The sequence below is a fragment of the Peromyscus leucopus genome, chromosome 4 (assembly GCF_004664715.2).
Source record: "Peromyscus leucopus breed LL Stock chromosome 4, UCI_PerLeu_2.1, whole genome shotgun sequence".
NCBI lineage: Eukaryota > Metazoa > Chordata > Mammalia > Rodentia > Cricetidae > Peromyscus > Peromyscus leucopus.
Genome location: NC_051066.1, coordinates 102477281 through 102500174, shown reverse-complemented (window position 1 = coordinate 102500174; position 22894 = coordinate 102477281). Strand labels below are relative to the sequence as shown.

Genomic DNA, 22894 nt, shown 5'->3' with positions numbered 1-22894 from the left:
TAGCTCATGAGTGCAATGGTTGTGCTACCTCCAGAAGGTATCTTTTTGCTTCACAGCTTCCCTATCTCCTTACCCTGACATTCTTTGGGCCCTCCCCTTCTATAATGTTTCCTGATAGGCTCTTATACTTTCTGGTTGAGAACCTGCAACAACAACAAACTCAAACACCATTGGATTTAGCATGTCTGCTGCGGATAGACATTGGGTATGTCTCTGTGTGTCTTCTAAATGGAAGAGTGGGAATCTTGATCCCGAGGGAGAACTGACATGCCCTACACTGAGTTATGCCATCTTACTTTGATTGAAATGGAGACTTTCAGTTTACACAAGGGAGAAGACAATCTGAGTATTTTACCTCCAGCTGCCTAGATTGCTTGTACATTGTGGTCACACCATTGGGATCACATATGATCACATTATGGTCATACCATTGTGATCACATAACACGTGAAAAGAGCTTGCAGATTTGAAAGGAAAACTTGAGAAGAATTATTATATTTTATAAGAACAATGTCAATGAGACCTGCTTTCATGGATTTAACAATGAATTCAAAAGTAGTCATGAGAATAGTTTAAAATGCTGTTTGGATGCAGTGAAAGTACAGAAATGAAATTCATCTTTACCTCATATTGCTAATTCACAATGAAAGTGTTTCAAAAAGAGTTTCACTTTCACAAATTAATTGCATTTTTAGAACGTCTTAATCATTTCTTAGGCAGTTTCTGTTTTTCAGCTTTGCAGACAGAAGGAGCTGCTTGCTAAACGGCTGACTTCTGTGTGCAAGCTGCAAAGCTGTTACATTTATTATAACAATTTTCCATCCTATCTAATGACTATGCTGCATAGATAGGATTTTTAAGGGTTGAATTTCTAAAGGGCAACTATTTCCCCAAATGAGGTGCATCCTGAAGGGAGTTGTAACCCTTTCAAAACTCTGCACCTGGAGTTTTCTGTAGCAGTCCTGTTTTCTTTAACATTTATATAACACAGAGAAGTGTTAAAGCTCCTTCGAAGAGACACTCACACATTAGCCTCAGAGAGTAAGCTAGAGTTGACCCCATCTTTTGTGGAGGAGGCTCACATCACATATCCCTCAGCAAACAATGTGAGATCCCAGCTTTTTCCCCCTCAAAAATGTCCTCTGGTCTTTTACTCTCCTCCCCCTTCCATGTTGGGGTTCAGTGTGGCTGGCCCATTGTCTTTTCTCTGGGGCTCACATGTGCCTCCCACAATGTCACTCAGTATGGCTTGAGTCTTTCTTGGCTCCAATAGGATCCTGTTGCTGTTGTAACCAGTGTTCTTACTATCAGTGACAATGGGAATTAAACATGCAGCAGATCCCATGCAATCTTTAAAATTTGGTTCATTTTCTTCCTTACAAAAAGTGTTAGATTGAGGTTCAGAGTTCCCTTTGAAAACCAAACCCCAAATTCCAAAGACCTTGGGGATGTAAGAATATTAACTTTAGAAATGTACTTTGGTTTCAATCTGAGCTCAAAGGCTGTCTACACCAAAGCAATATATTGATAGTATTTGATAGACTACTTACCCCCATCAGGGTTTCCTCTCTAAAGTTTTCTTTTCTTTTTTTTTATTAATTTTTTTCATTAATTTTATACACCAATCAAAGATCCCCCTCTTCCCTCCTCCCCCTCCCAGCCTGTCCCCCAACCCACCCCCACTTCCCCCACAAGAAGCTAAGGCCTCCTATGGGGAGGCACATCCAGTAGAAGCAAGTCCAAGCCCTTTCCCCTGCCTCAAGGCTGCATGAGGTGTCCCATTATAGGTAGTTGGCTCCAAAAATCCCCCTCATGCACTAGGGATGGATTCCTATTCTACCACCAGTGGATTCCCCAAGCAAATCAAGCTACACACACAATCGTCTTGCCATGCAGAGGGCCTAGTCCAGTCCCATGCAGGCTCCACAGCCATTGATCCAACTTTCATGAGTCCCCACTAGTCTGGTTTGGTTGTCTCTGCAGGTTTCCCCATCATGATCCTGATGCACTTGCTCATAGAATCCCTCCTCTCTCTCCCAACTTGACTGCTGGAACTCTGCCTGGTATTTGGCTGTGGATCTCTGCATCTGCTTCCATCAGTCATTAGAGAAAAGCTCTGTGATGACAGTTAGGGTATTCACCGATCTGATCACTGGGGCAATCCAGTTCAGTTCAGGCACCCTCTCTACTATTTCTATTATTCCAAGCTGGGGTCATCCTTGGGATTCCTGGCAACTTCCCTAGCACTGGGTTTCCCTCTATCCCCATGATACCCCCTTCTATCATGGTATCTCTCTCATTGCTTTCCCACTCCATCCCTGTTCCTGCTCAACCATCCCATAAACAGAAAACACAGGATAGCTAAAAGAATCTTGTACAACAAGGCCACCTCTGGAGGCATCACCATCCCTGACATAAAGCTTTACTAAAGAGCCATAGTAATAAAAAACAGCCTGGCATTGGCATAAAAACTGACATGTGGACCAATGCAATTGAATTGAAGACTCTGACATTAACCCACACACCTATGAACAACTGATTTTTGACAAAGAAGCCAAAACTGTACAATGGAAAAAAGAAAGCATCTTCAAAAAATGGTGCTGGCATAACTGGATGTCAACATGTAGAAGATAGCAAATAGATCCATATCTATCGCCATGCACAAAACTCAAGTCCAAGTGGATCAAAGACCTCAATATAAAATTTTCTACTATTGGATCATTCTGCCTTCAGGTCCCTGAGATACTCATAATGGGTTCATTTCCTCCATGAATTTTAAATTAGCATATGGCCAATCTATTATGGTTAGAAACTTTAGAAAATTAACAGTATAAATAAAATATAGAAGTTATCCTTGATGTTGCTTCCCAGATTCATGTGAACTACAGTTTATTCATAGTTCATGCATTCTGGTGTTCTTTTGGTCTCCTTTGTCTGTGCTGCTTCTGCTCTATTCCACTGTGCAATGTTCTTTTCAGATACAGCTGTGATTATACTATATTCTAACATCCTGGTAGCCTATCTACCTCCCGGCAATAGATCCCATGGGTGTGGTCTTATGTGGAATAAAATAGTTTTTTGCGGCTATAATTTAGATGTTGAGATATGGTGATCCTGGATCAGGGTATATCCTAGGCTCAACCACAAGTGTCTTGGAATAGAGAAAAGAGCACAATGTGCAGATGGAGGCAGATATTCAAGCTACCTAGCCCCATAGGAAGGAACTCATGGGCCACTAGAAACTATCAGGGAAAGCAGACAGATCCCTTGTTCTCCCTTCCCCCTCCCCCCTCCTGAGAGATTCTATTCTTGTTACACCTTGCTTTTGGATTTTAAGTTTCTGGAATAGAGAGAAGAATATTCTTCTCTTCTAAGCCATGGATTCAGGGTGATTTGTTACCACAGTCCAGAGAATGCATAAAGTAGGCTAGTGATGCCTTAGATTTAAAGACAAAAAAAGCTTGGAAATGTCCTGGCTGAGAAAATGACTGGCAGGTGTGACTGACCTACTAAAGAAAGGAAGCATGGGAAGGGCAGAGGAGAGAGGAGCTGGATGTCGCTGGCAGGAAGAAACAGACTCTAAACAGTGGAGGACCAATGGTGCAGCAGGGCAGGCAGGCAGACAGACAGACAGACAGACAGAAATGCCAGGCTGGGTTGGCTCTAGATGCTGGCGTGGAGGGCAGAGATGCCCACAGTGCCCGTACAGTCCTTGCCTTCCTAGCAAGGTTTTCTCAATTGTCAGGCTGACAGTTTGACCCATCTGGTGTCCTTGTTCCTCCCAGGCATGTGTGTTCAGATCGGCTTCCCCTTCACATTGCTAAATTCAAGGCTTCATTTCAAATCAAATGCTTGTCTGGCTGGCTGCCTGAGGAGTCACATGTGGAGCGTTGAGAAAGGCCAGGGGATGAGGCCCTTGCTTCTGGAGAGGGGGTCTGGAAACCATATGAACTGTAAATAGTTTTAGAATATAAAAAAATAGGGTTTTTTTTTTTCTGCCAAAAGGAAAGAACTGTTTTTTTTCTTCTTTCTAGACTTAGTTATTAAGTATCTGTTGGAAATTACTGGCCCTGATCGGATCGCACGATCTGTTTACTGTCTATCAGCGTCAGTTGAGGGGCACTGGCTCTGCAAACATTAGCTCATTAGAATGACGGTCTGGGATCTCAGAGCCAGGACTTCTTGCTAGGTGACTGATTTCGGAAGGAAATTTACTTTCTTCCTTATAACATTTCCTGCTGAAATTTTAATGAATCAAATAGTATAAAATGTGTTTAAATATATAAGAACAAGACAAATTAAAAATGGGGAAAGGGACATTTACCCTCCTCCGTATGCCACAGACACTCAGGGTCTGCGCTGTTTCTCGCCCCAAGGACAGCTCAGCAAGCATCTTATTTTCTTGGTTGGCCTTTCTGCTTTTGCCCTCAACCCTTCATTACAGAAGAAACTTTCAGAAGACTTGTTTTTTTTTTTTTTTGTGCATTAGTTCATGTGGCTAAGAGACCACCACTCTTTCTGCACCCAGACTGGTAGGGACACTCTTTCCTAATGTTTTGGGGAACACACTGCTGGCTCTTCATCCTCCTCTTCCTTCTCTCTCTGCACTTGCAGTGTGTCCCATGTTGCTGAGTTCATTTCCAGGAAGTTTATGCCAATTCATTCTCCCATCTGAACGAGTGAATGTAGTTTTCCAACAGCATCATCGTGACTTTGAATATTGGCTTTTAAAAAGTTGCATCAGTCTGTTAAGTGTGGAGATCTGTCTTACACACCTGATTTCTAGTGATATGTTTTTCAACTTTCATTAGCTTTTTAAAAATTTCTTTCTTTCTGCGACTTGCCTATTTATACTCATTATTTAATATTGGCCTGCATTTCTTTGTATTCTGTCAGGGATTATTTTAATTATTGTCTTCTAAAAACATCCCTCCAGTAGGAAACAACAATATTGTATTCTAGGGTATTACCTAAAGGTTCTTGTTGGCTTGAGTGGTGTTTCTCCAAGTAGGATTAGGCATTGCTGAACCGTCCACATTCCTCCCTGTTTTCTTCTCACAAAATAGCACAGATCAAATGCATTCCTATTTTAAAACTTTCCCAGCCACTCCTTCCATAGTGGCCTCTGGCTGGTCTAGTCCTTCTAGCACCCCCTCCAGCCACACCAGAACACTGGCCTTTCAAAACTCCAATGCATTCTTTCCTTCTAGCTCTTCTACCCACTTTTGTGTCGTCATGGCAACAGCGAATGCTGCCATAGGCACATCATTCTAGCAGTTAGCCCTCTTCAGCACCCTTTCTTGTCAGCTTCTTCAGAACTGATTGACACCGCACTGGGTTTCTCCCTTGCTTAGTTCAAGCTTGGCTAGCAGTAGGTGCTCCATGTTTGTGGAATTCAGTAGAATGCATTCACTTTTTCAGCTAGCAGGGTGCATTCAAGACACAGATTATTATGGAGACACTGGAGACTGAGAAGAATGAAGGACATGGGCTATAGGAGATGCAGCTTGACTCTTTGCACATGTGAAATGTAAATCTGAAGTCTGTTCTTTATAAAAAAAAATGAACAATGCTTTTCTTCTCCCACCTGGTGTGTTTTACATTGTAATTATACAATCGTGCCCCTCACTTCTTGCTATTCTTTGTGTTCTCTCCCTTACACTGTCTTAGGGTCTGGCCAGTAAGAATAGTCATATGAAATTGTTTCTTACTTTTATTCCAGAGCTAGCTGTGTAAATAAGTACGTAGTGTGAGTGACTACATGCATAGTACTCCACTCAAATCTCTACTCAGCAAATATCTCCCAAACTCACAGCATACCAAGTGCATTTCTACATGTCAAAGATACAGGAACAAACAGCCAGACACAGCCTTAGCCTGCTTTCCAATGGGAAAGATAGTCATTTAAATACACAATGTAATTTCAGGTTCCCCATGTCCGAGTGGATGGCTCTACACCCATGCACATGTGGCCAGCACCAACTGAACTCAGGTGGTTAGTTATTGGAGTTGGATGCTCTGGGTGGGGGCTGGAGGCAGGTAGTTAGTAGAAGTGGATATGATGGCCTCTTGATAGATGTAAGATTTTGTTTCAGAGGGAGATAGCTATGGCAAGATCATGGGTAAAAGTCATAACAAGTGTAAAAGCTTAGGACTGGAAATGAGCTGGGTGATGATAAGGTCCCATCAATACTGGGGTACTGTGATAAAGCAGAGTTCTGAGGAGCTAACAGAAACCAGCTACTATTTTTATATTTTAGACAGGGTCTCATTCTATGCCCAGGCTGTTCTTGAGCTATGTACCTAGGATGGGCTCAAACTTGTGGTTAGCCCCCTGCTTCAGAATTCCAAGTTTACAGGCACGGGCAACTGTGCTCAGTCAAGAGCCAATTCTTAGTAATTGTGAAGAATGCTAACTTCAGTTTTATGTTACGTGTCATGAGAAACCACAGAGGATTTTAACAGGAAAACTGTAGGGATAACATGAAAATTTCTCTGGTTGCTGCATAGATACTGGACAAGTTATGTCCAGGTGAGATGGCAATGTCACAAACTTTGGTTGTATCAGTGAAGGTCATAAGCATAAGTAGGATTATCTAGCTATCATCTATCATCTACCTATCACCTATTTATCTTTCTATATATCTATCGATCATCTATCTACATATCTTTAAAAATCTATCAATCAATAAATCTATCAATAATCTATTTATTTATGTATATATATATATATAAATTTACCTACCAATCAATCAACCAATCAACCTACCAGTCAATCAATCAATCAATCAGTTATTTATCATCTATCTATCTATCTATCTATCTATCTATCTATCTATCATTATCATCATCATATATTTTTCTTTGTTGAATTTTTAAACATACAGGCATACAAATAGAACAGTGCAATGAATCTTTGTCTATATATAATACTTCCTGATAGTTGTCAACAACTTCTTGATATTTTTGTGTTCATCCTCACATTTTGTGTTCTTTCATGATTTAATTATATATGCATTTGTGTGTCTGTATGAGTGTGTGTGTGTGTGTGTGTGTGTGTGTGTGTGTGTGTGTGTTTGTGTGCATATGGGGCTCAGAAGAGCACATTGGATCCCTTGGTACTGTAGTTACAGACATTTACAGGGCATACATCCTGTTATATGCATATTGGGATTCAAACTCAGTCCTCATGATTTAAAAGACAGAAAGGCTTATTGTAGCTCATGGTCAGGTGACTCCATTGTTTTGGGGACAGTAGTGAGGCTTAGAAAACCAGGACAGGAGCATGTGCAGGGTGAGATTGCTCCTTCATCTTTGTTAGGAAGCAAAATGGGGATGAGGGTTTTGGGTCTGGATCCTAATCGCCTCCTTAAGATTCCCCTTCAATGACCTAACTTACTCTTACTAGACCCCATGTATTAAAAGTTTCCTCCCTCTCTGTAGCAACACAGGCTGTGACCAGCTCTTCAACAAATGGGTCTGTGGTGGGTATTTCTAAACCTCAGCAGAATGACTAGTAAGTAAAACAAAGCCACTTGAATCTCTTGTTCTGGATATAAAGCAAAGAGATTAAAGACAGAAGGGCAGTCAACTGTGATGAGTAAAATAAAACATGAGGACGGACTGGTCATAGAACACAACTGTCACTAGCGAGTCTGTGACTGGACCGGTGGAGACAAATTTCTGATGGGAGAAAACACAGGTAGCTCTTATGCACAAACACTGAGCACAAACGGCTCCTCCAACGACTTACAATAAAAATCTATTTGCTATCCTTCTGATCAGTGCCTAGAAATAATAAAAATAGTCACAGCACTTTAGATACATGTATTATTACTTTATGGTTTAGAAATGCTTTTTGTGGCTGCATCTCATTTGAGGGTCACAAATGTCATGGCAGATGGATGTTGAAGTGTTTATGCGACTTTGAAGACCTCAATCTAACAGATGCCGTGAAAGGCTGACAGGAGCAGTTGGATGGAAATTCCAGTTTTAGTCAAACTCTTGAGCAAAGTCACGTGGTTGATTGGTGGCAAAGTGCATGTTTTGTGATCCTATAACATTCATTCTTTTTAGTATTTTACTTCATTTCTGTTATAAGTAGGAAGCCAATATTTTATCTTTGGGGCATAAAAAAAATCAACTCCCGCTTCTAATCTCTTCTAGTCAGAATTTTGTATTTTTAGGTATCAAGATTGTCTATTATCTTTGGAAGACACAGTCCTTTAGTAAAATTTTCTAGTTTTTGTTTAAACAACCCACTACGACTGTTGTCTATACATGGAAACATGAGCTTAAACTCTGTTTCTCCTCATAACAGAGGTGCCGAGGATACAAAACGAATAATCCAATGGACGGATGTATTATCTAGTGATCATGAACGATGTGATTTATCCTGGTGCTGAGAGAAATGTGAATGACGTAATGGTTGAAGCCTCAGGGGGAGAGATATTTCACTTATGACCATAAGTAAATCCTGATTGAAGTCATGGTTCTGAGAAGATGAGTCTAGAGGGATCATCATAATAAAGTCCAGGCATATAGTTTTCTGATGAGCTCACTGTACATGGGGGAAAGCTTGGAATATCTTGAGGACTGAAAGTTAATATATCCTTTATTAGACAAGCCCTTGGCTCTATCAATTTTCTCCCTGGACCACTGATGACAAAGGCATGGCAAGTACTCTACAGTGAAGTCATTTTTCTAAAGTGCAGGTGCTCTTCATTGGGGATTGGAAATATTCACGTGTTCCAAGTACTGGAGGACAAAGATGATTTACGTGTATCTGTTTAAGAGCCAGACTTATATTTTCCACTATTTTCTAGATTACTTGATGAATATAGTTTGTATCTAATGCCCCTTGTAGTCCTGACACGCAGTGTGGTAGTCTAGCTTACAGTGATGATTCTGGCCATATTAGGGTGGTCTTGAACTCATTGATGGAGGATGACATCACATGTCCGTGGGTGGTCAACTGCTCAAGAATTTTACCTGTATGTTATCCTGTTTCTGAGGAACTCAAGATGATAAACATCACAATTTATTTTAAAGTGAATTAAAACTGTTTTCTTAGAAACTGTTTAGCACTAAATCTGGCTGCAGATCTAATAAGTGACAAGGCTCATAATCTCTTGGGGTTACTTTTGGTTAGACTTTGTGTTAAGAAGTTAGGGGTGTTACTTCCAGAAAGAGTGGGTGCTCAGAGTAGAGCAAACCATATCAAGCCACTGAAAAGTGCTTTCTATCATCACTGCGGGCATGTCCCATTTCTACACTTTAATATAACGTATTAAAATTCCATACAGTCTGCCTCAGTAGACATTTACTTGTCTGATAGCTTTCAAAAAAAATATGAGAAAATGTAACACACGTCCTTCATCCTGGAATTACAACATTCGGAGTTCTTTCCTGAGAGATGTATCCATCAAATCTTGCCTACTGATCCTGTGGACATGCTGTCAAAGGTTCTGACTGAACAGCTCTGCTTTCTCTGTGGTCAGTCTAGAGCCTTTTCCTCACTGTTAATGCAGGCAAGCAAATACAATAATCTTCCTTTGAAATGATTTTTGCATTCTTTCTGGCTTCATTTTGGATTAACCGTCTATTATCCAAATCCTAAGAATTTATAGAAGTTAGAGGGGCTCTGGAGAGAGTGATTCAGAGAAGTTCCTTTTGTACAACATTTGGCAGGTGTATTCAGGTAAAAACTGGTAAGTGAAGGGATCATTTTGATTCCGAAAGGGAAGGCTCAATATTGTCTGTACGTTTCTGCTTCTGAGTAACACGGTTTAAACTCATATGAATAATCAGGCAGACAGCACGTGGCTGGTTGCTCTTCTCAGCAAATTGTTAAACTATCTGTGCTGGAGCACCACAGCTTTGTTATCTCTGCTTCTCCTTCCCTCTGTCCTTGGTAAAATCAGCGAGAAGACCCCTTCAGCTGCCGACCACAGCCCTCCCCATGCAATCTTTGCCACTGTGGGGGCATTTTACTAAGAAGAAGGGACAAAAAGGAGGGAGAGACCTGAATTCTTCAACAGAAGTAGATTCCAAATATATGAGCATTATTATCAGTGTAACGAGATCCCACTCATCAGTGTAATCATTAGCCTCATGGGGGCTAAATGGTCCTCTTTACTCCAGTGCAACTTGGACAGTGCTGGGGTAGAAAAGAAGCAGAACTGTCTGCTGTCTACTGAGCATCTCTGTCAGGGGACCATGACTACACACTAACTAACTTTGGATCAGTTGGTGTTGAATACTGGGACTGAGCACCATCACCCTGCTCAGATTGCTTCGGCTCCTTAGGGCTCATTCTCTTTTTAGGCAGGTAGGTTGTACTTAATATGAAAAGTAAAGTAAGATGAGCAATAAGTGCAGATTTATTAATGCTATGAATTTCATAGCCAGACAAAGTTGGGTTCTAGTTGAAGCCTAGATGTAACCTGAAGAAAGCTTTCATGGGGCTGGAGAGATGGCCCAGGGGTTAAGAGCATTGACTGCTCTTCTAGAGCACCCAGGTTCAATTTGCTGCACATACATGGTGGTTCACAACGGTCTGTAGCTCTAGTTCAAGGGGATTCAACACCCTTCTCAGGCTTCCTTGGACATTGTATACACGTGGTTCACAGATATACATGCAGCCAGAATACCTATACACATAAACAAATAAAGAGGAAGCTTTCACGACTCTTTTTTTGCACCAAATTGACCTATAAAGGTCAACTTATGTAATACTGACAACTGAGCACACAATGGAAATGAAACCTCCCATTCCTTCTGGTTTCTTGGGTTTCCTTTCACCAGTGGTGATTACTCAAACATTCCTGGAATGCCTTCATGGAGGCTTTAAAGGCATGAAGGCTGGCTAGTTTTTTTTTTTTTTTTTAATTAACTTGATATAAACTAGTGAGTGTCACCTGGGAAGAGGGAACTTCAGCTGAAGAATTGCTTTCATCAGATTGGCATGTGGGCAAATCTGTGAGGGCCTTTTCTTGATTAATGATTGATAAAGGAGGGCCCAGGCGCTGTGGGCAGCGCCATCTCTAGACAGGTAGTCCTAGGTTGTCTAAGAAAGCAGGCTGAGCAAGCCATGGGGGCGGGGCAAGCCAGTAGCAGCATCCCTCCATGGTCTCTGCTTTAGTTCCTACCCTGACTTCTCTCAGTGACGGGCTGTGACCCGGCAGTGGAAGATGAAATAAATCCTTTCTTTCTCAAGGTGCTTTTGGTCATTGTGTTTATTAAAGCAACAGAATCGAACTAGGACAGCTTGTTAAAATATATATGTAAACAACGATCAGCATGGCAGATAACCCTAAGGGTACAGAAGTGACATGCATAACTTGGCAGTAACCAACAGCTCTCTAGTTGGAATTAAGGCCCATTCAACCAGAGGGAAATCATGCTTGGTACTGGGAACCTAGCCGACTACCCAGGGCCAGTGAAGTTATGAATCTTAGAGGAGAACCTACAACCACCACTTCACTAAACCATCATAACCCTTAACTACACTCTAAATATTTGTCCTTATACCCACAGATAGGTGTAGTCCCCACCCATCATCAAGGAAACTTAACTTTGCAACAAATGGAGACCAGTACAGAAAACCACAACTAATCAAAATGCACAGTTGTGGAGCCCAGTGCCTATGAACATCTACAACCCGAGACTCACACCTAAGGCTCAGGGAACACTAAAGAAGGGGGTGGGAGGAGTGGGAAGCCTGCAAGAGCCAGAGGATCAGGAGTTTGCTGTGAGACTGTGTCTGCTAAGAACGCCAGAAGCTACCCCCATAAAGTCTCACCAAGATGACTCCCGAAGCAGGAGCTCAGCAGGGATAACACCAGTAGACTCGCTGACAATGACAGGGGAAGCTCACGAGGCCTCAACCCTACATGAAGAACTACAGGCTACTAAGGAAGGTTGGTACTGGGAGAGTAGTCTTCCCCAGGGAAGAGCACACTAGCTGGTTATCCCAAACCAAGTGGTCAGTTCTGAAAACAGACATACAAGTAACATACAGACTGAGCAGATTGTATTTAGAAATATGTATGTATATACATAAACATATATTCATGTAGCAACAATTAGTGAAAAAAAAGATCATGAATTTTAAAGAGAGCAAGGAAGGTACATGTGAGGACTGGGAGAGAAGAAAAGGAAGGGGGAAATGGTGTAATTATATTACAATCTCAAAAAATAGAAGAAAATGTTAAAAAAAAAAAACTTGTGTAAGAACACCCTTGTCTCAAAACATGGATCTTGCCATGCACATACAGGCTTCTGAACAGTCCTCCTTTAACAGCAATGGAACTTAGACCTGTTTCATGCCAGCACACTGGACCTATCATTTTCCTTTGGTTATACTATCCTGCTGAATATGAGTGTAACAACATTTAATTCTGCTGAACATGTATAATGTATGATTAAGTAATTATACCATGGTACATTAGTAGTTTCCAACTGAGTTCTGTAAATAATGCTGCACTGATCATCTTTATATACTCATGTTTAAGCTCTCTTATAATCAATCGGCTCTTTAAAGTGGGATGCCTATATCAAAGTGTGTGGGCATCTGAATTTTAAATAGATACTTCAAATAGAGTGAATACCCCAACTTCTCTGAACCCCAGGTTCTCGTAAAATCCAAGCTGAAGCGGGACCTAGCTCATGACTTGTCATGAGGATTAATTGAGATAACTGTTAATAGTGTTGCTACATTGTGGGAGCCCGTTCTCGGGTTCCTCGTGGCTTTACCCTGCAGGTCCGAATAGAGGATGATCAGGACCACGGGCCTGAGTGCAGGTGTGAGATGGTCTGTACTTGGCTGTGCTGGGGGAGGAGGTCTTTTGCTCCACCCCTTGGCGTCTCTATAAAAACCCTGGGCCAGAGATAGTCGGGGCCCGTTGGAATAGGTTCCAGGCCCTCTCGAGGCTATCCTTTATTTTCTATCTGTTTATCTCCACAAGATTCTCCGCTATAAATCCTTCTATCTAATATTTCCTGCTGATTGCACTCAAGAAAACTCTGGGGAACTGTGGGGGTGGTGGGTAAACGCCCCACACTACATGAAACAAGTCTAAATGTAAAATGATTTACATTCAGATTTTAGACGAATGGCAATAACGTTTAGTGTCCAACACCCCAAGCATCACAAAGGGCGTGCTTATGTGTGAAATAATAAAACCCCGAGGGAGGGTGGAACATGGAAGTAGGTGCAGAACCTCAAAACGAAGCCACACTAGTCCTAGCTTCTCCTCAAAACAGACACTTGCAACAGAGACTGCCGGGCATTTCAGTAGCAGCCCAGCTTCCACAAAGCCACACAAGATGTCCTTCTCTGCTCCGTCACGTCATGTCTCCAGTAGACAGTCCCCTGAGAAATGTCATGGATGCTGCAAGGGAGGAGTCCCCACGAGAAATAAACAGCAACACTCGGTACCTTTGAGAGAGAGACCAGTGAGGCTTACAAGGCTTCCTCCATTCCCCCGGTGTCACTGGGCTAGAGAGTCCAGCAAAGCGTGGTACTGAAAAAAAAAAAAATGATCCAGTTTTGGCTAGAGACAAAAATGCTACAGCTGAGAGACTTCCAGAACAACATGTACTTGGATCCATATTAAAGAATAATCCTTTGAGCTCTCAAGCCAAATGACCCAGCAGGGTTGGTAGTGTGAGGCACATTTCACAGTTGTATAAATATTTAAATCTATTTTCCAGCCTATAAAGCAAGTAAACTGGGCTAGTTTTGAAAAGCTGCACGGCAGAATTCACCTGACTTACTGGGGGTACCTACCCTGTTCCAACAGTCTTGGCTTCTAGGAAGGGATTTCTAAGAAGCAGGATGAGAATGATCAGCTGGAAAGCAAAGCTGCTTTACGTTTCAAGGAGTTTGTTTCGGAAGGCAGGATCAGGGCACTGTATCCCGCTTCAGGTGGTCTGTTCTTCAAGGCCTGTCTGGCTTTGGGCAACTCTGACTCACTTGTCACCCAAGGCTAGATCCGATGAACACAATTGCTTTTCCTCACAAGCCCTTTGTGAACTTGGTGCAGACTGGGCATGGGACTCCCTTACATACATACACATGCTTCAAAGGAAGCTAGCGGTCTGTTGATCTCTGTTCTGAGTCGATAGTCTTAAGCTATTAGAATGCCACCAAAGCCACCCTTCCACAGCATGAGGATACTGTGGAGGCTTCTTCATCTGTTCTTTCAGGCACTTTTTTTTTCCTTTAAATCACCCATCCTTCTTGTCCTTTCCAAAATTGTAACTTTTCCTTTTATTTGCATTTGACCCATTGCCCTGGACTGTTCTCTTTTGCTGTTATCTTATTGTCTTTTTGTTTCCTGTTAATTGACGTCTGAGACAATGGCAGTTCTGTTTCTGTACTTACTAGCTGAGAGCTTGAGAAGAATGTAAGTAGTTGGATCTTCTGAGAGACCACAGAGGTTGTATAAAAAGGGCATCAAGCTGGCATCAAGGCTTGGTTGCACAGACCCTCAGCCAAGAGTTCAGCATTTTGAGCTTTTTCTAGGTATTTCACTACTCACCAGACATCCACAGACAAAGTATTTAACCTCTCTGACACCCACATTGCTCATTGGTTGTGAATGAGTCCCTTGACTTCCCATTTTAGCAAAGTCTTGTCTGGTTCTTCTACTCCATTATGTGCATATGGATATAACTTTTGGTTATACTTTTTATTTTTCTCCGTTGTTGAACAAAATATTTCTGTTCTTTTTCTCAGACTGCAGAATGAAAAATGGATGAATGTTAAAGTTGGAGACATCATTAAATTAGAAAATAACCAGTTTGTTGCTGTGAGTATTCATTATTGTATGACTTGATCTCAGATTAGAATAATCCACACTGAAGTATTTGTATTTGCAAATTTAGTAAATCTGCGATAATCTGGAGTCACCAAGGAAGGAATACCATTATACATTAGAACAAGTTTCAATTATAAATACTTTAAAAGACACGACTTTCAGTGACATGGTGACTTGGATAATGCTGAGATTAACACTAATTTTCTCCCTGTTTGTTCCCTTAAGGAAACTTAAACAAATGCAGAACAATTTAAATCAATATGTAAATAAGAGTTTTAAAAAATGCTCCTGAGTACCCTAAATAGTTTATCTTCATACATTTTGAATGCTATTTCTTAATATTGCAATTAGTGTTCTTAAATGGCAACACATTTGAAGGAAACACACTAAAGATAAAATTCATGTTATGATTCTAAATTGATAAAAGGTGAACTAGTAAGGATTTTGCAATCAAATGCATCATAATTTATATTTGCAAGCAACCAGTGTTGCAATTTCTTAAGTAAAAGCCAGTTCAGTCACTAAAATGTAGACAGATAACTGCAGTTAAAGTCAGATTTAAGATGATAAAAATGGTGCAGATCAGAAACTGAAAATTCAAATTATTATATTGATTGTACCAAATGTATATAAGATCACATAAAATTTTTTATGTTGTATGCAGTTTTCTGAATCTAACTGTGTTCTTTATTAAAGTTTTGATATTTTATGAAGGAAAAATATGGCTCTATAATCTCTTAAAAAAAAAGCCACCTAAGTGGAGCATGCTGGACACTCCCTCTCAGAATCTGCCTTGTACCACTGCACCATCTGTGCCTGGAGAGTGCGGAGGAACATGTGTAAAGGGGCTTCTGGGTGGACCAGCCATTTGCCCACGAGTTCATACTTCAAGTGGCTTATTCTCCGGTTTTGGAAAATAGCTGGGAACCCACACAAAAATAAGCAAGATGTTGTCAGTACAGCCAAAACAGAGGTCTCAAAGTCTGTGCCCTGTGTCTTGGATCCCTCAAACATGGGTAGTCTGCCAGGTTCTCATTCATAATTGATTTACTTTTATTTCATGTGACTTAAATGACACCTCTGGCACCAGTAAAAACAGGGGACATAAAACTAGGAGGTGACACCTGTTTGCAGAACACCGTCTGTGGGTGGGGTTGAGGTAGATGATTAAAGGAACTGGCTGGGAGCCAAGTCTCTGTGTACTGCTGCAATGCCTCCCATGAAATGAATCCCAGGGGGGCAAGCATAAGAATGTGTTTTGAATTTTAATTGCTCTGTATTCAAATGCCTATCTATGACCTGTGGTTCTCACATTGGACACAGCAGATGTTAGGGAGAGAATGCTTATGATCCTCTCATTTTCACCAGGGAGGGATGGCACCAAACCCATACTCTTAATAGCTTGCATCCCCTCACCCTTGCCCCTGGCAAAGTATGAGCAAGACTCTTTGGCCCACGGTCCCAAAGTCCAGGCTCTAACTGTGTTAACACTTTTAAAACTCTCCATTCTTCTCTGTTTGACTCTTCGATTAAAAGAGAAGAAGAGGATCTCCCAAGTCCTCCAAACACCACAGCACCTATTAACCAAGTCATTTCACTCAAGGTTTGACCATGTGTAGTTATTGCACACCTATGAATAGTTTCAGAAGTGAGCAAAGCTTTTACAGATGATGCACTTTAATCACCAGGGACATCTAGTGTTCCCCCCAGCTGCCTGGAGGCAGGGCCTGCCGGGGGGGGGGAGTTTATGTCTGGGGAGTGATATTCACAGATATCTAGGAAGATCTACTTAGGGCTTTTTATTCTGCAGTATACCTTAGGAAGTCTGCGCATGAAGATAATGATCACAATGGCTAAGACTATGTCACATAGTCTTATATGACTCAATTAGCTTACTGCTCGTCTTGACCCAGGGAGGGCAGTTTATGTACTGTTTCATTATTTACACTTTGTAGAAGGTAAGACAAAGGCATGGGATCCACAAATAATTTTCTAATGGAGAGCCAAGAGTTAAATCTGGTACTCTAACTCTGACCCCCCAACTCCTCAAGTACTACAATCTATTTTTTTTTCTCAGAACAATTGCTTTGAGTCTAGGTTTTCAGAATTGGGGGCTCCAGACCTGGCTGCTGGAAATCATATGATCTGCCATGTACTCAGATTTAGTACACATCTATCTGTTCCAAGTTAAAACTTTCAACCTGATTTATATCTCTTTATCAATAAATTCTGGACAAGAAAAGGAGTTCACCTGAAATTGCCAATTTGTAGACATGCTGAGAATTAGGTACCTTTGTTTCCCCAATCTCCTCTTTCCTAGTTTGGTTTCTCTAGCTCTGACAAAGATCATGTCCAAAAACACCTAGTGGAGGGGAGTGTTTACTAACTTTTACAGCTCATGAAGGGGTCAAGGCAGGAACTCAAGCTGAGCAGAGACCTGGAGGCAGGAGCTGAAGTAGAGGCCATGGAGGAATGGTACTACTGACTTGCTCTTCACGGCTTGTTCAGTCTGCTTTCTTATACAACCCAGGACCTCATGCTCAAGGACAGCACCTCCCACAGTGGACTGGGCCTTCCCACATCAATCACTAAATCAAGAAAGTGCCCCACACACTTGCCTAGAGGCCATTTGATGGAGGCATTTTCTCAATTAGGGTCTGTCTTCCTAGGCAACAAGGACTACACACCTCTTTGTTCCACACTTTCTCCTTCCCTTCCATCTTTCTCTTCTGCCTCCTCCCCTCTCTTTTTTGTTAATGCAAGAGCCCCAAATCTGGGACTGAATTCTAGACTTCCACATTTTGTTTGGGGATTGGGAAAAATGCATAATGTAATTCATATGTCACAGTGAGGTCAACTTGCGTTAGGAGAACCACATAAGTTGCTGGACACACATTAGCAAGTTCTTGATGGCACTAAACTTTGAACCTGGAGCTGGGCGTCCCATTCACACTGGGCCCACATTCAGCACTAGTGCTCTCGGTCTGCTGGCTTTCCTGGTGGTGGGGACAAACCAGGTACCGAGCCTGACCATGCTGAACACTGAGAGTTTGGCTGTGTAGAGAGGTCTTCCCTAGAGAGGGGTGCTTCCTGCGTCTGCAGTAGTTAAATTCTCTGTTGTGAGATTTAAGTTGAGAATCTCTAAGAAAATAGTAAATATTAAAAAAACCCCAGATTCTTGTGAAAGTATAAAAGGCCAAAACACAATTTTCTCCTCAAAATGAAAATAGAAGTAAGTGGTCAATTCTCCATTTCTAAGTCACCAGTTCAGAAGGAAAAAATAATTCCTTCTGCCCAGAGAAAGAACTTGTATGTGAAGAAGTGCCCCCCCCCACACCGTTATTCTTCTAGCTTTCTTTTTTGTTACTAACCATCGTCTATAAAGAATTTGTTTGTATGTGTGGATGCTGTAACAGGCTCTCTTTTGGGCCACTAACCAGCTCCCAAATTATGACACACAGACTTATTATTAGTTACAAGTGCTCGCCTCATGCTCTTTTCTTGCTAGCTCTTATAACTTATATTAACCTGTTTCTCTTCATCTACTTTTTGCCTTGGGGCCTTTTACCTTTCTTTCATTATGTATGTCTTACTCTGTGTCTGTCTGTCTGTCTGTCTGGCCCCAGATGTCTCCTTCTCTTTCTCACTCATTCTCCCTTCTCTTTTCTCTTCCTACTTGTTCTCTCTGCCCACCAGCCCCGCCTAGCCCTCTGTTGTCTAGCTATTGGCCATTCAGCTTTTTATTAGACCAATCAAGTGCCTTAGGCAAGGTAAACCAGTAACGTATCTCTATAGAATTAAACAAATGCAGCATAAACAAAGCAACACACCTTTACATAATTAAAAAAAACACAGCATAAACAAATGTAACACATGTTTGCTTAGCTAAACAGATACTCCACAACAGGCTGTGTATGTGCACACATGTGGCTGTGTGACCTGTGTTTTGACCAGAGGAGACACCGAATGCCTGCTTGTGTTTTCTGTTTTATTCCTTTGAGACACGGTCTTTCACTGGACCCAGAGCTTGCCATCTTTCAGCTGGGCTGGGGTGGGCAAGTCTCACTGATCCATAGCTCCGGGGGTACAGGTACACCTCCGGGGGAGGTGGCCATACCTGAATTCATGAAGGTTAGAGATCTGAACTCAGGTTGCCAGGCTTGCAAATCACGTGTGTGTAGGCACTGGGCCATCTCTTCAGACCCCTTCCTTATTTCCAGTTAGTTTTTTTTTTTAAATTGAAAAATGTGGCTGCTAAAGCAAAGCAAAACAAAATGATATATCCAGTACATAATTTTCAATGTGTACTAACTGGATCTGAAATTTCAAGTTTGAATTAAAATGTTACCAATAGTCACACACAGCATCACTTCCTGCTTTAATTGAGTTTTTACTCATGATGTAGTAATTTTAAAAATTTGTATTTTGTACTGAAAGTAGAGATAAAATGGATGACGGTAAAGATAATGTGTGCATTGGTAAAGATGAAGAACCCAGTTTAGAAAATCCTGGAAGCTCCCAAAGTAGTGCATGCTGGCATTGGTTCAGTGAATACATCTTTAGTATCTCAACACTTGATCAGCAGGATGTTCTGAATGCCAACAAGCAAAGCAGACACCCCAAGCAAAGTGAGACATTTCTGTTTCTTGTAGACGTCATCCCAGTGCCACCAGAGCTGAGTATTTCTCTTGTGATCAGGGGATCTGAACTCTGTTTCTAGTTCCCTAACTTGAGCCTGGAGCATTTTCAAGGATGGTGCCAAGACTCTAGCCTCTGGCTCTTCAGTAGGTATTGGTTCTGATGGTCACTGGCTGCACACGAGTTAGTTAATTTAGTTCACTGCTGGATATAGGGGATGCCCTTCCTCCTTCACTGCGGGGTGAGATATGACTTACACAGGCTCCTTGTCCAGACATCAAGAGCAGAATTGTTCCGTCACAGAGTTTTAGAGGGAATGAAGTGATTCAGTCATGAGAGTGTTTCATAGGTTCTTAAAGAAGTTCATGGCTGTAGGTTGATATTCCTTGATATTTTCTTCTTTTATTCTCTAACTCAACAAACTTTTAACTCAAACAAACAACTCAACAAACCCTGGAGACAATGTCTTTGGCTCTGAGGGCTCAAAGATAACCAGCAGGATATCCTCAAGTTTCCTTTGGTGGGAATACTGCCTTTTGGCTTCTGCTAGGTATCTGCTTGGGTTTTTCTCTTGCCCAGGGAAGCTGGGGCAAGGTGTTTGTGTTGGAAAATGCTGCTTCATTAGTGGGAGTTATTGCTGAGTTCGTGCATCAATAACTGGCGAAAGAAAAGACTAGGGCTTAATGGACGAGTGGCCTTGTCCACCTAGGCTTTTGGACAGTTACACTTCCCCTTCCTGCTCTGTTTCTGCTGTGCCCTTACCACATGTTGCACACACTAGCAGTCCACCACCTCTGACAGAAGGATGGCCAGGGATTAGCAAGGCCATTGCTACAATTCTCTTGCTCTTTCCTTTTCAAGATTATTACTGAGCGCCCTAGAAAGACTGACTGGGTGGCTATGACTTCCGCAGTGTCCTCTGCTGGACACTGTTAACCCTGTCCCTCCACCACCCTCCTTAAGGATAACGGAAGAAACCTCTAAGGGAGTTGTCAGCGGTAGGGAAGAGGAGAGGGAGGGAGCAAGGAGAGGAAGAGCAGAGATAGCACAGGCACAGGGTGACAATAGAGGACACAGGAAGAGGCAGGAGGCTTGGTGTCCAGGGAACAGTCAGGCAGGAGGGCTTAAGATCAGGTAGGTGTGTTTCAGTCTCTGGGAAGTAGGGTGATGCTGGTTGAGGAACTTGGCCACTAGGTGGCGGTGGTACCTTGGTTGCATGCTCTGAGAGCTGCCCCTTGTTTACCACAGAAGTGTTAACACAGCTGAATTCAATATTGAACAGACACATTGCGTCATTATCTACACAGGGTTTTGAAGCAAAGCGACGCCAGGTACCAAAGGCATCTTTGGCTATGCACTGAAAAGATGTCTAGTTGTACATGATCACAATTAGGGAATTCTAGATTTTGTTTAAAATTATTTTTTATCCTGAAGATAGAGAGTCATAGCCTCGAAGAGTATTTTCTTTTTTGCTGTCATGCCTCTGCTAGAATATACTGAAACTTCACCATGTGACTCAGGATCAAGATGAATCTGCCCCTCAGCCCAAAAAAGCCCAGATGTTTCCTTTTTGGGGGTCAGGATTAGGTAAGCTTTGTTTCAAGATTGGCATACAATTGGACACACTCTGTGTGTGTTTTCATAGAACACCCTGAGGGGCTCATAAAGCAATTTCTGCCTTGACTGACTGCTTCTGGGGCGATTCCTTCAGAGCTGGGGAAGAGCCACCATGATTCAAACACATTTTTTCCTCTGGGAGCTGTCACAGAGTCTTAATTTAGACAAAACTACACTCGTCATTTCCCCTACCCTATTTCTAGTTGATGGTTTAAATAATCGAGACAATTAAATGAGTAGATTGATCTTGAACTTAACACCTAGACTTGAAAATAAAGCAATTAGAATGTTTTTCAAAAATAAAAGAAGATTTCTAGAGACTTGGACTACTAATCATTCAGACATGGGTAGAAAATTGCTAGGCTAAAGTTTCATACTAAGTTGTTGAAACTTAGGTCAGTCAGTTCTTTTAAGATGAATCTTTCAGAATTATATTTATTCTAAAATAAAAATTTAAATTTGAGGAGAAAACACTTTCCCAGCCTGCCAGAATTCTAATACTGAACTGTGATGTCTTTTCTAAAGCACAGTGGATTGTGGAGTACAGAAATCCTGTCCGCCATTTTCTCGCCCACCCTCTGTGCTCCGGGCTTGGGCCCACTTTCTCCCCTCTTTCCGGTGTTCCACTGCTTCCCATCATTTCCTGATCTCTCCCGTTTACTTCCACGCTGCTCTCGTCTGCCTTCATTTCTTCTTTTCTCCGGTTTTCCTTCTGTTTTCTCTCTCCCCCTCACCTCTGCTGCTTCTTCCTTGCTTTGAACTGCGCACATACCAGCGCACTGAGGAGTGTTAACTAGCTTATTTATCGGAAAGAGATTTCTGCTTTTCATTAGAAATTATTAAATCCAGAAAAATAGGATTTATATATGGCTTTCAAAAACAGCAATGTAAATCACTAGTAATTTCCATGTTGCCTGGAACCCAGCTCCCACCATGATGATCCAGGGGCGTGAAAGCAGGGGCAAAGGGGTGGGAGGGCCTGCCTCCCTCCTCACAGGTGCCAAGGTGCTCTGTGGCTGCCGAGGGGTGACGCAGGAGACAGAGGTTTCAACAGCCCTGGTTCTTAAGTGTCTTTCTGTCATGGTTTCTCAACCAGGCCGATCTGCTGCTTCTGTCAAGTAGTGAGCCGCACGGTCTCTGCTATGTTGAAACGGCCGAGCTCGATGGGTGAGTACTTAATCCGAGAAGCTGGTAGGCTACTGTGTAACTTGCATGTCTTCTTCAGCTGTCAGACAAATCTTATTCTTTATTTCCTTGTGAAACATAGAAATCTAAATTGTCAAGTCCATCGTCATCTATGTGGCAGTCATTTTGAAACAGTTTTTCTCTTGAATTTGTTTGGAAAACGTTGACTCTTTAGCATAGTTTCTTTCAGAAATACTATGCTAAATATGCGAACATGAGTAATTTTACACTAGGATTATTCAGCGAGGTTCCTTTTGGGGTTTTTGTTTGTTTGAATTTCATTTTCTAAGGAAAATGAGAGGGTGGGAATCAAGGTTCCCAAGAAGAAAGATTGAGATGGCTTTAAGAGGTGAATGAAGACACAGAGAGACAAGAAAGATGGATATGATGCAGTTTTGATGCTGGCTTTGGAGTCCAGCTACAGACCACTTAGTTCTATGGCAGAGGATTCCATTGTCTGGCTGACACCACTGACCACTCGCTTTGTATAGGTACTATATTTCTCTGTATGTGCGTGACTCAGGTGATCTGTAATCCTGATGGTGGTATTGTATGAGACCTACTGCAGAACACGAAGCCTAGGTTCAGACAGCCAGGTAGCTTGCTGGAGCTGACAAAGAGCGAAGGTA

At 41.9% G+C, this 22894-nt stretch overlaps 1 protein-coding gene across 1 annotated transcript in view; it reads left to right on the top strand.

The window, feature by feature from the left end:
• Atp8b4 (ATPase phospholipid transporting 8B4 (putative)) overlaps positions 1 to 22894 on the top strand; it is a 203801-nt gene that overhangs the window by 65573 nt on the left and 115334 nt on the right. Inside the window, 2 exon segments of the mRNA XM_028892728.2 lie at positions 14744 to 14816; positions 22177 to 22247. Of these exon segments, the coding sequence (XP_028748561.1) occupies positions 14744 to 14816; positions 22177 to 22247 (144 nt within the window).